The sequence below is a fragment of the Lates calcarifer genome, linkage group LG13 (genome assembly GCF_001640805.2).
Source record: "Lates calcarifer isolate ASB-BC8 linkage group LG13, TLL_Latcal_v3, whole genome shotgun sequence".
In the NCBI taxonomy this organism is placed as follows: domain Eukaryota; kingdom Metazoa; phylum Chordata; class Actinopteri; family Centropomidae; genus Lates; species Lates calcarifer.
In genome coordinates this window covers 5475483-5488765 of record NC_066845.1, presented here as the reverse complement: position 1 = coordinate 5488765, position 13283 = coordinate 5475483, and the positions used below count along the sequence as shown (strand labels likewise).

General features: G+C 41.5%; 1 protein-coding gene across 5 annotated transcripts in view; it reads right to left on the bottom strand.

The window, feature by feature from the left end:
- The window catches only part of sh2b3 (SH2B adaptor protein 3), a 56812-nt gene that overhangs the window by 39017 nt on the left and 4512 nt on the right, over positions 1-13283 (bottom strand). For 2 of the 5 annotated variants that reach the window (XM_018674557.2, XM_018674531.2), the window contains exon 2: positions 923-2158. In XM_018674557.2, coding sequence (XP_018530073.1) covers positions 923-2128 — 1206 coding nt within the window. In that variant the 5' untranslated portion in view covers positions 2129-2158. Of the gene's footprint in view, positions 1-922; positions 2159-4327; positions 6116-6357; positions 7157-13283 lie in introns of those variants that run through there. The other 3 variants (XM_018674540.2, XM_018674548.2, XM_018674521.2) reach the window with 3 other exon arrangements.

Genomic DNA, 13283 nt, shown 5'->3' with positions numbered 1-13283 from the left:
AGCTGTCAAACCCTGAGACACCTCTGTAAACACCTTAAAAGAACAGTTAAGAACTTTCAGAACTTTTCTACATGCTGAGGTAGATAATCTCTCTCCCATGACTTTGCACCAAGCATAAAGCAGGAATCATGGCTTGTTTAGACTAGCTAAGTATAAAGACAGGAAGGGGACAGGGAAAAACGGCTGGTCTGTTTTTGTCCACAGTTAAAAAAGAACACTCACTAACTGACACTATTTCTCACTTCTTTCATTCGTGCATAAAAAGAAATGTAAAAATATTAATCTGTGGTTTTAGGGTGAGTTGGATACTGGAACTAATTCTTAACAAAAACGTTCCAGCATGTGACATATGATGCAGGACTAGTGTACACAGATGTGAGCAGTATGAATCTTCTCATCTTATTTTCAGGAAGAAAGAAAATAATTTCTGAATATTTGTTACTCCTTTAATTTGTGATGTCAGTGAATGTATTTCACACAATCAGCTGCTTAACAATCAGAAAACAGTTGGTGTGGCATGTCTGTTTTTGCAGACACTCCCTCCTTTACTCCTCACTATACATTTTTGCATCTTTGTATTCCCAAGAAGCCAAAAGAATACAGTGCTTTCTAGATCTGTAACATTAACATCCAATTTTCCCAATAAAAATATGGAAATATGGCTCTAGTGCCGTGACATACTTTATGCGTGCAACATATATCGCCATGCCCACTGAACTCGAAGTGAAGACTTGCCAACTCGCTCTCTGTAACTAATGTCCTGAGCCTCTTTAGACATCAGTTCTAAGTTACCACATTTTGCTTGGAGCTGCAATTGTAACCAAAAGTTATTTTCTCTCTTAAAGCCTGAATTTAAATAAATATTTGAAAAGGATCATGAAAAGCCAGTGCAATTAATGTGTATATGTGCGTGTGTTTCTACCTTTGGTGGATCATAGAGCTCCAACTGGTACTTCTCCCCTCCTCCTCTCACACCTCCTCCTCCTCCTGGAGCATCCCTGATCCTCCTGACCAGCAGGCGGCAGCGTTGCCAGCGGGGCTGAGAGTCTGAGATAGTGTCATCCACCAGTAAGTACCTCAGTTGGCCCTCTTTACAGCAGCCACTCACCTCTGACCTCCTCTGCCTCATGCTTCTGCTGCGTAACCTACGAAAACGATCCAGGAATTGAGAGGCTACTCCGGCCACAGACCAATGTGAAGCGCCTGGGGGGTTGGCTTCAGAGTTCAGACAAGAGGAAGAGTGGGAGGAAGAGGAGGAGGATGATACATCCTCATTTGTGGAGGAAATCCCACCCACTCTGTCACCATTATTTGGGGGACTGCTGCTGTTGTTGTTGGTGGGGATGGGGCTGCTTGGGGACAGGTCCTGGGATAAGGGGGTGGTAGGGATGGGTCGTTTCTTGAAAATCCTTCTCACAGTCTCCTGGATTTGACTGACAGAGAAGTGTGTGACGTCAGCATGTCCAGGGTTGGAGGCTGAGGAGTCAGATGAGTACCGTTGAGATACCTGACGACGGTCGGCGCCAGAGATCTCCTCGTTGCTATGGCTGTGAATCAGCAGTGACCCACTGCCAACGCTGCGTGTCGACCCTCTGAGCACCACTGGGTTTCCTGACAGGGAGTTTCCCGCAGCACATCGTAGCGGCTGCTCCTGTTCCCGGCTCACCACCACCGGCTCCACCTTTGGTGGCACCAAAGTAAACAAGGCAGCTCCTCCACTTGGCCGGCCTGCCTCCCGATAGTCCTGCACCCCAGACAAAGATGTGATCCGTGATCGACCAGTCACAGGCTGTGATGGAAGGGGACGGGCCACTGGAGATGTGGAAGATGCACTACCTGTGGCAATAGAGCATGTGTTCTGGCTGAGAGGAGTGCCATCTTTGTCGACCTCGCAGCAGAAGTGCTTCTGGAAGAGGTCAGTAAACTGCTTGGAAAATGTCTCTGGTGGGAGCACGTCATGTTGCGGCCACTCTCTGGCGAAGCTTCGGTAGTGTCCGGCCAGCTGCCGGGCTGTGGCGATGGCATGCAGCTCGCAGAACTCCCTCCAGCCTCTCGGGGGCGCTGCGACGCCAGGGCCTCCTCCTGTTGTTGTGGTGGTGTTGGCTGGATGGATAGTGTTACCATTCATTGCAGTAACCAGACCGGCTGAGAATCACTGCTGCGAGACAAAGACGGTTGAAAAGAGACAGAAAGAGAAATGGATGGATGGAGAGGAGGTGGGGGGGTGAAGGAGTCAGTTCGAAGTCAAGAGTGGGGGGTGGACAGTTTAGAGAGGAGAAAAAAAAGATGATTGAGGGACAAACAAAAGAGAGATATAGAAATGTAATTAGAGACAAATCAAGATAATGTGAAGTGTTGAGCAAGAACTGGAGCACTAAAGATGGAACTGGCAAAACAGTCACAACATTTCTTTGAACTACTTGAAAGTTTGAAATGGTTCAAACACTGGGAAAGAACAGCCAAAAGTCTGATTTTATCTGCACTCAATCTTAAATGGCCCAAATTGGATTACATGGGCCTGCAAAGAATCTCTGGCAATCAACCAGTCATAGAGTATCTTAATAGATAAGGACGGCCACAGTTCACTCAAAGGACAATGGGTAACCATTCAGCTGGGGAGAAAAAAAAACTCATCTGCATCAAGAACAAAAAAAAAAAACAACAACAAAATATATATGCATATATAAAGAAAACTAAAACTAAAAAAAAAATAAAATAAAACAAAAAGAGAAAATGAGAGTGAGGTGAATTGGAGTCAGTAAAGATAACTAAATCAGTTCCAAATTGCACCGATATGGACTCAAATATTTGAAATGAATGAAAACAGTAATAAGTCATTCGGACACACTGAATGAGGCTCCTGACTGAGGAAGTACGGTTAGAAAATTTCTCAATCAACCACACTGCCTGCTTGGCCATCTGTGTGTTTGTGTGTTTACATGTGACCTGTTTCGATGTTCCTTCTTCCTCCTTTAACCTAAAGTGAAGACTACATTATATCTAGGACTCTGCACCCTATCTACTCAATCAATTTGTCCTCTTTCAGCAATGATGATAGAACAGGCTTGTTTACTCCTGAAAAAAACTTTGCTGCTCCTCTAAATTTCTGACCAGTGAAGGGAATAACTGCTTACAAATAGTTTTTAATGGTTATTTAGAGTTTGTGGCTGGGAATTTGGTCTGCATGCAGTTGCTTTCTTTTTCCTCTGGTTTTTGAAGATTTTCCTCACACACATTGAATTGCTGGTGCTCGAGTAACCTTGGACAGCTTGGTCTCCTACGTTTCGTCTCTGCTATTCGTTATTCTCTGTTCTGTGCTTTGTTTCACTTCCCTGCTTCTGTTGCTACATATTGATACGCTGTATTCTGGTTGGTTTAACCTCATTAGGCTTCTCTCTCTCTGTAGAAAAATATGGACATGATTATGAATTTCGAAGAGTCAAAACAATTTTCCACCACTTTTCTCTTAGGCCATATAAATACATCATCATCTGTAGTTCTGAGGCACCACTTTGCTATCATCCGTCTGTGCAGAAAGAAGCAGTTCCTGTACAGTGCACATGCTCTTACCTATCCACGTTGGTTAGCTACCAGCTATATTTGTAATTAGACAGAACTGAGTGAGTGGTTTAAGAGTTAACCACAGAGTTCCACAGAAAAGAGGAAACAGGATGCATTCCTAAGTGTTCAGTAAGAGCCTAACCCTGTGCTTCATCTGTTCAAACACCCTTTTGCCATTCCCTGATGTGTATATACACCACTGACCCATGAGTACGGTCAGCCCATAGTTAGAGAAGATTAGCAAGAAGAAGGACACATTTTCAAAGAACCACAACAGACCTTGGCTGATGCAAGAGTGGAGCTTCTGGGTTTATGCAGACAGCCCATGGGTGATACAATGCTGTACAATCATCTGCAGAGTTGCTAGATTGTCACATTGCTGTGTACCAAATTAATGACCTTTAATGACCTGCCTATCAAGAAGTTTAGGGACATGAAGTAACTTTTTCTGATTATAAACTGTAGCATGATAGGATTTGCAGTTACATTTGTTATAGTGGTTGATTATTTCAAGAAAAGCAGTAAACATAGGTAGAATATTTCACCATGAAACATACTGGCAGGAAAACATTGCTGTCGAAAGAACCTGGAGATGTTTTTCAAAGATACCAACATGCATTATGTAACAACTGCAGTTCATTTCTATACACTGCTGTATACACATTTCCCATAAATGAGCAGCTACACCCACAGTAAGACCTCAGCTACAGTAGCACTAACAAGGGATTATCATTCTCAAACTACAACGTGTGCCTACATTACATACCATCTTCCTCCAGTGCAGCAGAGAAGGGTCTATTCTAAATACAGGAAGTATGAGTGTGTCTGTGTGTGTGGGTTGGTGTGGGGGGAGTCACAGACTGTGGTCCAACAGATCACAGAAAACCACAAGAAATAGAGGGGTGGGGGGTGTGCGGGTGGGGAGGGGGGTTATGCTGTGGTCGGGCCAAACATGGAGCAACATGTCTCGTTATCTCTCGGCTCTCTCTCTCTCCTTCTCCGTGTCCTAAACGGCGACATTCGGAGAAGAAAAGCTGTGAATTGTGTCATGCAACAGGCCCGCGATTTTTTCATTCGTTTCATCAAACATACCAGGGGACGTGTACGTCAATGAGGGAGTGAAAACTTGGCATCGTGAAATATTGCGTCACTAAAGTTCCTGGATGTGTCCTGTCACAACAACTAATTCCCTTCCTGTACTTCGCAGAGCATGCTCAGTGCATGCCCCCCTGTGCCCCTGCAGCTGGCCCCCCCAGAAGCCTGTTTCTATCTGCGTGGCCAGCCCAGCGATGACTCAGCAATGACTGACTACAGAACATACACACACACACGCACGTACATATACACACATATACAGACGCACACTTCCTCTCGATGTATCCCCTCTGGGGGCTCGGCCGTCTCTGTTCCCATGGTTTTCCCTTTCTTTTCATCCTCCCTGTCCTCTGGTATGAGGATCTCCAGATGTGTTTGGATTCATGCTTCCTTTACTCCTACCTTGACTGGGGGCCTAACAGAGACACATTCAAAGTTGTGAGGGAAAACAAAAAGGCTGACACAGTTCGGTGTCTCCCATCTCTGTTCGCATCTCTAACCTCATGCTTTGTTATCGTATTATTGTTTTGCTAGACAGCGTTCGGCGGGGGATGACAGAAAGAGAGAGGCCAATTCAAACACACTACATCGCAAATGGAAAACATTCCTGCACAACAGAGCCCAAGTTCCTGCATTCCCTCGTTTCTTTCTCTCTTCCTCACCTTATTCATCACTCCCTCCTCCTCCTCGTCTTCCTCCACAATGCCTACATTCTTTACTGTGACACACACGCACACTCACACACACACACACACACACACACACACACACACACACACACAGGCACACTGATTGCTTTCTTCGTCTCTCTCTCATGTGCTTTACAGAAATCTGGCACAGCTTTTTCCTGCAGCGTCGACACCACAAGCAGCCTGAGAAACTGCTGCCCTGAGCAACTGTGGCCAAGTGGCTGATGTCGACATCAGTTTGCAGGGGTTTTTTTTTTTTTTTTTGGCAAGAAAACAAAAATAGTTTAACCAAACAAATGCTACTGTTTGCATGCCTCACCTATGAATGCAAAGCTACTAATGCTGTGGCTCACTTGCTGTTGTTTAAAATAGCAGACATCTACAACACTCGCAGTCATTTGCCTTTACTGGGCAGATGCACATGTCAGACAGGTGCTAGAAAAAAATAGTCTGCCAGGAAAGCAGCTCGTGACTGACTGACACTGAGAGAAATATAGCACAGGCTCTTCATCTGAACCACTGACATGTATTGTGAGGTCTACCGAATGGCAACATGGAACAATAAGTGAAACTATTTTGATCAACTAATTGCTTAAGTAATTTTTCAAGCAAAAGTTCGAAAGCATTCTCTGCCCTCAGCTTCTCGAATGTGAAGATTTCCTGCTTTTCTATGTTTATTCTGATCGTACATTAAACATTTTAGCGTAGGTCAGACGTAAAAAAGCAATTCTGGGTTCTGGGAATGTGTGATGAGCATTTTACACAATTTTCTACAGAATATTCAAGAAACTAATATGCAGATTAATTAATAATGATATGATCACTGTTCTGATGCACTCAAACTGTGGCTGTACCTTCTCTGCAATTCAGTAACTTCAAAATTGAAGTTTAGACTGTGATGTGAGTTGTTTAGAGAATCGATTTTTAGATGTGAATGGGTTAAAAAGTGAGGAAGAATATCAGCCCTACACCAAATCAAGATAAAAGACAACAAAAATAGCACAGCTCTTACCTTCCCTCATAACTTTGTTGCTCCCAACACCAGAAATGGAACTAAACTCCTTTTTTACTGGGGACAGCTTACAACTGTTTTTAATCAAGCAGGAAGGAAACAGGATGCATGAAAAGACACACGTGAATTGATCTGGTGAGCATGAGTAACCTCATGACTTGTATCAGCTCTCAGAGTTGATTTTTTAACACAACATAACCCTGAATGGGATGAAGGTGTGATGCTGTAGTGTGTCATTCCTGCTAAATGCCCAGACACAGGAATGGAAGAGTTAGCAGTTTTCCTATGGTGACCAGTCAACAGTATCCTGGCTGTGGCCTATTGGGAGCAGAATCAAAAACACAATCTTGAAACCAGCATTGCCTTCAATGCACACACACACACACACACACACACACACACCACCAAGCTTAAGCCTCAGATTATAATGCCAACACAAACATTACCACTACAACTTTAAGATTTCCAAAGAAAGAGGAAGAAAGATGACATTCACTTCTGTGCACAACCAAGTCATTAAAACCCACAAAGACTGACGCCTATACAACACGTAGAAAATTATCAGTGCTGCTCATAGAAGCAGGGAGGTCCTATTTATATCTCAAGAGCTTGGTATCAGCTCTCACACACCACTGTGTTGCTCCCTGTTGTCCCCAGCTGGGAACAGTTCTTGTTTGATGTTCATGTTAGGCCATGTATTCACAGCAGGCAGCAACTACCATGGCCTGCACGCTTCAGCCAGTGAAAATGTAGTTTAAGATGCAGTACTTCTAATGGCCACTAGATGCTGCTTGTATAAATAAATAAATAAATAAATCATACAGAGCAGATTTTTTATTTTAATCAGGTAATTAGGTTTTAATAACTTGATTAATTTCTTGTAATGTACATCCTTGTCATTTTCAGCCTTATCAATCCATTACAGATGTTTAGTTTTAAGGGGGATATGTGAGTGTGAGTAAAGTAAGACTTATTGACACTCTTGGTAGAAATGATTAGTCAACAACTGTTAAACCAGCAGACAAAAAATACTAAAACTAAATCAGCAACTAACTTAATCAAATTAGTTGCTGATTTAGTTTGATTTACTTTGAACTTGATTATGGATCATTATTTTTAAAGTATCTTTAGCTAAAATGCTAAACATTTAATGGTGGCCACCTCTTATACAAGAGATTTTACTTTACTTACAGTAAATTTAATCTCTTTGGATTTTATGCTGTCAGTTGGACAAAATGTGAGGATTTGCTGCTTTTCTGTGTCTACTCTCAATGAAATTTAATATCTTTGTGTAGATCAGACAAAAAAGCTGTACGAAAATGTAACTTAGGGCCCCAGGAATCAGTAATGGCCATTTTATTATTATTATTATTATTATTATTTGAGAAACTAATCAGCAGATTGATCAGTAATTAGTTAAAGCCCTGGTGCACTCATCCACAGTGGATGTTAGGGAGGTTGTCTCCCATGCAATTCAATTACTTCAATGTCAATGTCACACTGGGCTCCAGGAAAGGTGATGTGTTTTTTTCAATGTTATCTGACTGTTATGTTACTGACCAAATGATTTATCGATTAAGCAAGAAAGTCATTGTAAGATTAATCAGCACTGGAAATAACTATGTTCAAATCTGTTCAATTTCTGACTACAATGACTAACACGATGCCAGCTGAGCAGTAAACTCAACCTCAAGTCCTAAAAGCATCCCTTGCAGAAAACTATGCATGACGTCAAAGACACTACCTCTGTATTTTTACAGTCATACTGAAACATGCATACACATCTCACTGTCAGGTGACAAGTGGAGCTCTACTCTTGTACTAACACACACAAAGAGACAGATGTCTGTGAGCCACTCGTCTGAGAATGTGTGCACACGTACACCTCCATGTGCCGTTTGGCTGTTCATTACTATAGAAATAGGATGTTCCCCTAATTGTCAAAGTCATTAAATAAAATGCAATTTACAGCAAGCCACATCCTTCTGACCTTTATATAGCCCTGGCCTTATTACCAGGATCAGCCGGATCCAATCTATTGCTTACGACTCAATTAGTCTGCATGGCATCAAGGCTCTCTGAGACATCAAACGCTCCAGTTTTTCCTGTAAAAACTGGAGTGGAAAAAATAAATAAATTAGAAAAAAAAAGTGGCAACATGTGCATCACAAGGTCTGGGATGAAAAACAGATTTTGTTACCACCTTTGAATTTTAATTCCCTGAATCACAGAATGAATCACAGAGCTGGGGATAAATTTACAAAGCCGGGAGAGAGTAAGTGATTGTGTGAGAGCGGGGGGGTATTAAAGAGAGAGAGAGAGAGAGAGAGAGAGCGAGAGAGAGAGAGAGAGATGAGGGGTGAGGGGATCAAACAAGAAAAGGAAGAGGAGGAGACGGAGAAACAACAGTCACAAGGACAAGGGAGAAAGAGAAATGAGGGAATAATGAGAGAGCAGGCAGGAAGTGAGAGACAGAGAGTGGGAGAAAGGCGAGAGGAGAGGGGATGGTGCCAGGTTTTGCGGCGTGAAGGTCCAGGTGGCAGAGGAACAGAGACCAAAGGATCTCTGCTCTGCCTGGGTAGCAATCACAGCAACAGGAAGCCCTGCCCTACCCTGGCAAGCAGGGACCTGCACACACATGCAAAGATATTGTATATATACCCACACAGAGAGCATACCAAAACGCACTCTGACCTCAGGGGTGGAAACCCAAGTACAAGAGCTGTTACTTAAAATACTGTGTGAGTGTGGCGAAAAATAATTCCTACTAGATTCATTTTTTTTCAACGACAGTGTATTTATCTTCATAAAATAAGACAGTTTCCAACAAGAATTAGGTAAGTTCTTGCAGTGATTCTGCTGTATGGTTTTACAGCATAGATGAAAGGAGAAAGGGCCACTGTAAAGCTTGAAATATTTCCTGAAACCGCAGGAAATATTCTTATTTGCTTTCTGGAAATCAATCAACTGAAACCACAATTATGTTAATATGTAGCCTGAGCCTGTGAGCGTAGCTTAACATACTGAACACAAACGTGGGGAAAAACTAGCAAACAAAGTCGACCCTACTTTGAGAGCAGTCACGAGATGTAACATCCAAGCTGAATGCAATATCCCAAGGTAGTTCCACAATGAGGTTTAACTAGAAAAACATTTCTGCTGCTGGTCATGTGTAGACTGGCCACACTCGCAGATGATGTCTTGCCTTTTTAAGTGAAATAATCAAAAATAATCATCAAAATTCAACTCAAGTGAAAGCAAATTTAAAGATTTTATGGGAAAAAAGAACCACTCAACCACAATGCTTACTTGTTACAATTATTAATCCATATTGTGTAACAAAAAAAGGGAAAATACCTTTTATAAGATGATGGGCTGATTATCAAAATAGTTGCTTAGTTGATCAATTCATTGATTGATCAACTAAGCATTACAGCTCTACAAGATACCTATATTAGTAAAGGTAAAAGTAAGCCTCTGAGATTTAGCACTTGGCAGCACTTAGTATTAACTTCAACGTCTCGTACTGCACTGAAGCTTTGGTGTTGCCCCTCCTTGTAAGATGCTTTGGATAAAAGCATCTCCCAAGTGAGTAAATGTAAATGTAGGATATCAAAAACCTGTAGTCGTCTTTAAAGCTGGTAAATGTTGCATCAAAGTTTGTTTGACACTGGGAGCCAACATCATGATTGTGGTGACTATTTTTAAGATTTCTGCAGCTCTATCCCCATCTTTGCCTTGCATGAACTCAAACCAGATTTAAGGAAAAATACAAAAGGGACATGTAAAAAGAAAAACCCACAAGCGACTATTATGCAAGTCTGTCATCAGAGGAAAAAAGGCAAGGAATTCCCACCAACACAGCCACCATTCAATATTGTTATGACAAGCAAAACAGCCTGCTCCACTGTTAGCCAACACACCAGTTAACATGAACTGACACCGTGTGACCTTTTTTCATCCCTTTCACTTCATGTTATATACTTGACTGCAACAAGCTGCTGTGTATCACAGAAAACTGGCAACTATATGAAGTTAGAAGAGTTTTTTCTTTTTCTTTTGTTTTATTTGTTGCCTGATTGATCAGCTGGATAAAATAGGACTGCATGAAAAAAGATCTGCAGTTGCAGGGATGGAATTGACCGAGTCTCTGTGTTCCTGTTTGTGTGAAGTGAGATGTGAAAGAGCTTTGATAATAAACAGAGCAGAAAGCGAGACTCACAGCTTACATAATTGAAGAACATATTGTAAAGGAGGAAGTAAGGCTGAAACATGAGATAACCACGGCTTTAACTTCCCATAGCCTAAGGAAGGCATCAGCTGATTCAGGGTAAAACAGGAGAGGAGGAGCCTGCAGCTACCTTGCAGCTACAAACAGCTAGAGTCTATTACAAACGTAAACCATCAGTAAAGGATGAAATGTTTGCTCTGGATGTGCAGGTATCACAAAGACATGGAATTGTTTATTTGTGTAAAGTCTCTTCTAAAGCTAAAGTACTTGAATACATGAAAAGAAATAAGAGAAAGAAATATTTTATGTGCCACAGTATGTACAAAGAAAAAAAAAAACACTGATATACCCACACCACATAAACAAAGCTATGGGGCGAGAGCAACCTTTAATCCTCCACGTTTTGGCATTTAGTGATTATTCGCAGTGGCTTTAGGAAACATACACACTACAACAACATTTTGTTTTCAACGGTCTACATCTTGAAATTGCAACTATCTTTCAAAAACATGAGACGGTAACAGCTGCACACCATGGGGTTTTTGTTATATACATAGTCAAATACTATCGGGTGCATAGGGTTTTTGTTTCGTTTATTCTCTAGCTCAGCCCTGCATTCCCACAACAATGCAGGCTCCAACACAACACAATGCTGCTATTCTTAAGACGCACAGAAATAAAGCCCTGCCGCTTTCTGGCCATTTCCTGTGGTCTGGGAGCAGAGAGAGGGAGGCAGGTTGGGAAAGTAGCAAAACTAAAATGCTGGATCCATGATGATAAGGAGGAAATTACACAGCTTTAGGGAGGATTATAAGTATCAAAAGAAAGAAAATCCTATGGAAACCATCCTATGTATCCAGTAAGTCCCAATAACCTAGTAAAATTCTCCCTAACAAGCATCCTTCCAGCTGTCGGGCATCCTACCAACGGCTAATACAAAACGTCTTTGCACAGTCTGCAGTCTATCATTATCCTGCAAGGACAGACCCTAGCATGTCAAGGAAATACTAAAATATAAGGCTCCCAGAGACATAATGACAGACAAAAAAAATGAAAAGAGAAGTTAAGTTTTGGTTTTGGCTGCATGGACGTGATGTGTGTGGAGGGGAGACTAGGAGGGAATGAGGTCAGGAGTGACTGTCAGGCATCACAAACACTGCAGGCCTCACACTGTAGCTGACATACTGCAGCACACAATGAGATCTATATTAGAGGTTCAGGAGGCAGACATGCCATTTCAATCAGGGCTGGGAAAAGTCAGGCTGAGTGAATTTCTATATTTGAATCTTACTCAAATGTCACAAAACAGGAATTCCAATCTGTCACTTAAAGCCCTTTTTCTGCTGATGGTTAGGGCTGAGTGATATGGGTGATACGGACAAAATCTGTATTGTGATCATCACCATAGCATTTAATAATAATTAATAATGTTTATTTCATTTGCTGAAATAGTATATTAGCATTTTACCAGAACTAAATTCTAAAATGGTGAAAAAAAGGTTGAAATTAAGTTTTCACAATCTAATATTAAATATTTAATTCATTCAGCTTTGAGAACTTGATTCACATTTGCAACATCATTATAAAAAGATATGACCAATGATAATAACTTATTATTGCACAACCCTAGTGAATATAAAGTCCAAGTCATAGTTTGTGGACAGCCCTACTGCACAATTAAATATGCAACTAAGGACTATTTTCATTATCAGTTAGTCTGCGAATTACTTTTTCTGTTGATTGAATTAATCCTTTGGTCAATAATCAATAAAAAAATATCCATCACAATTGAGAGAAGAACGTGCACTGCACAAAGTTTATTGTTCAATGTACTGTGCACACTTAAAAAGAAGGGGAAAAAAAGCCTGAATACATGCACAGAAACTTTTTCCTACACTCTCTAAGCCATGGCAAAATAAACACTGGCTGACACTGCATGTTACACAACATTAAATATGCATACACTAAATAACTAAACACTTTAAGTATGTCTCTCAGCTGCAAAGCCACCAAAAAGCTGAACTCAGCTTACTACCGGAACCTTTAAACACAAGCTTTAGTTTCTGAAAAGCTGAAAACAACAGTCCATCATTCACAACTGGGTCGAGTCAAATCAACACAATTCAGCCAATTCAACCATTCAAGAGTCAAATGTTCCAGCCCGGGAGAGTACGACAGACATCTCTGTCTGCACTCTGCAAGCACTTTGTGAATGAGTCATGCCTACTCGTGATGTGTTTCTGATTCATTGTGAATTGTCAGACGCATGACAGTATTTAAGATGTGTGATACTGTATATTATGTATCAGTGCGTGTGTGTGTAGCTGTGTGTGGGGTTGTTCGGGTGGGAGTGGCGAGAGATAATTGACTCCTTCAGTAACTCTGATCGGCTGTGAATCATCTGCAGGCATCTGACTTCCTGGAAGGCTAATTCAGGAGTTATAAACTTTTCCACATTGGGACTCATGAGGAGCCAACTGAGCTTCAGTGTTAGCACTTACAAAATACCATTTTCTGACACAACAACATCACCCTAGGATCCTCTTGGTGGGCCTTTTTTTTTTTTTTTTTTTTAAATTGTGCAGACATTGCAAACTCTGTGCTTACGCTCGCTGGGAACAAACTTACGTGACATTATGCAGATTTTGTATTTTGCGTGAGACCATGTTCCTACTTTCACTTCAGCTTAGACATG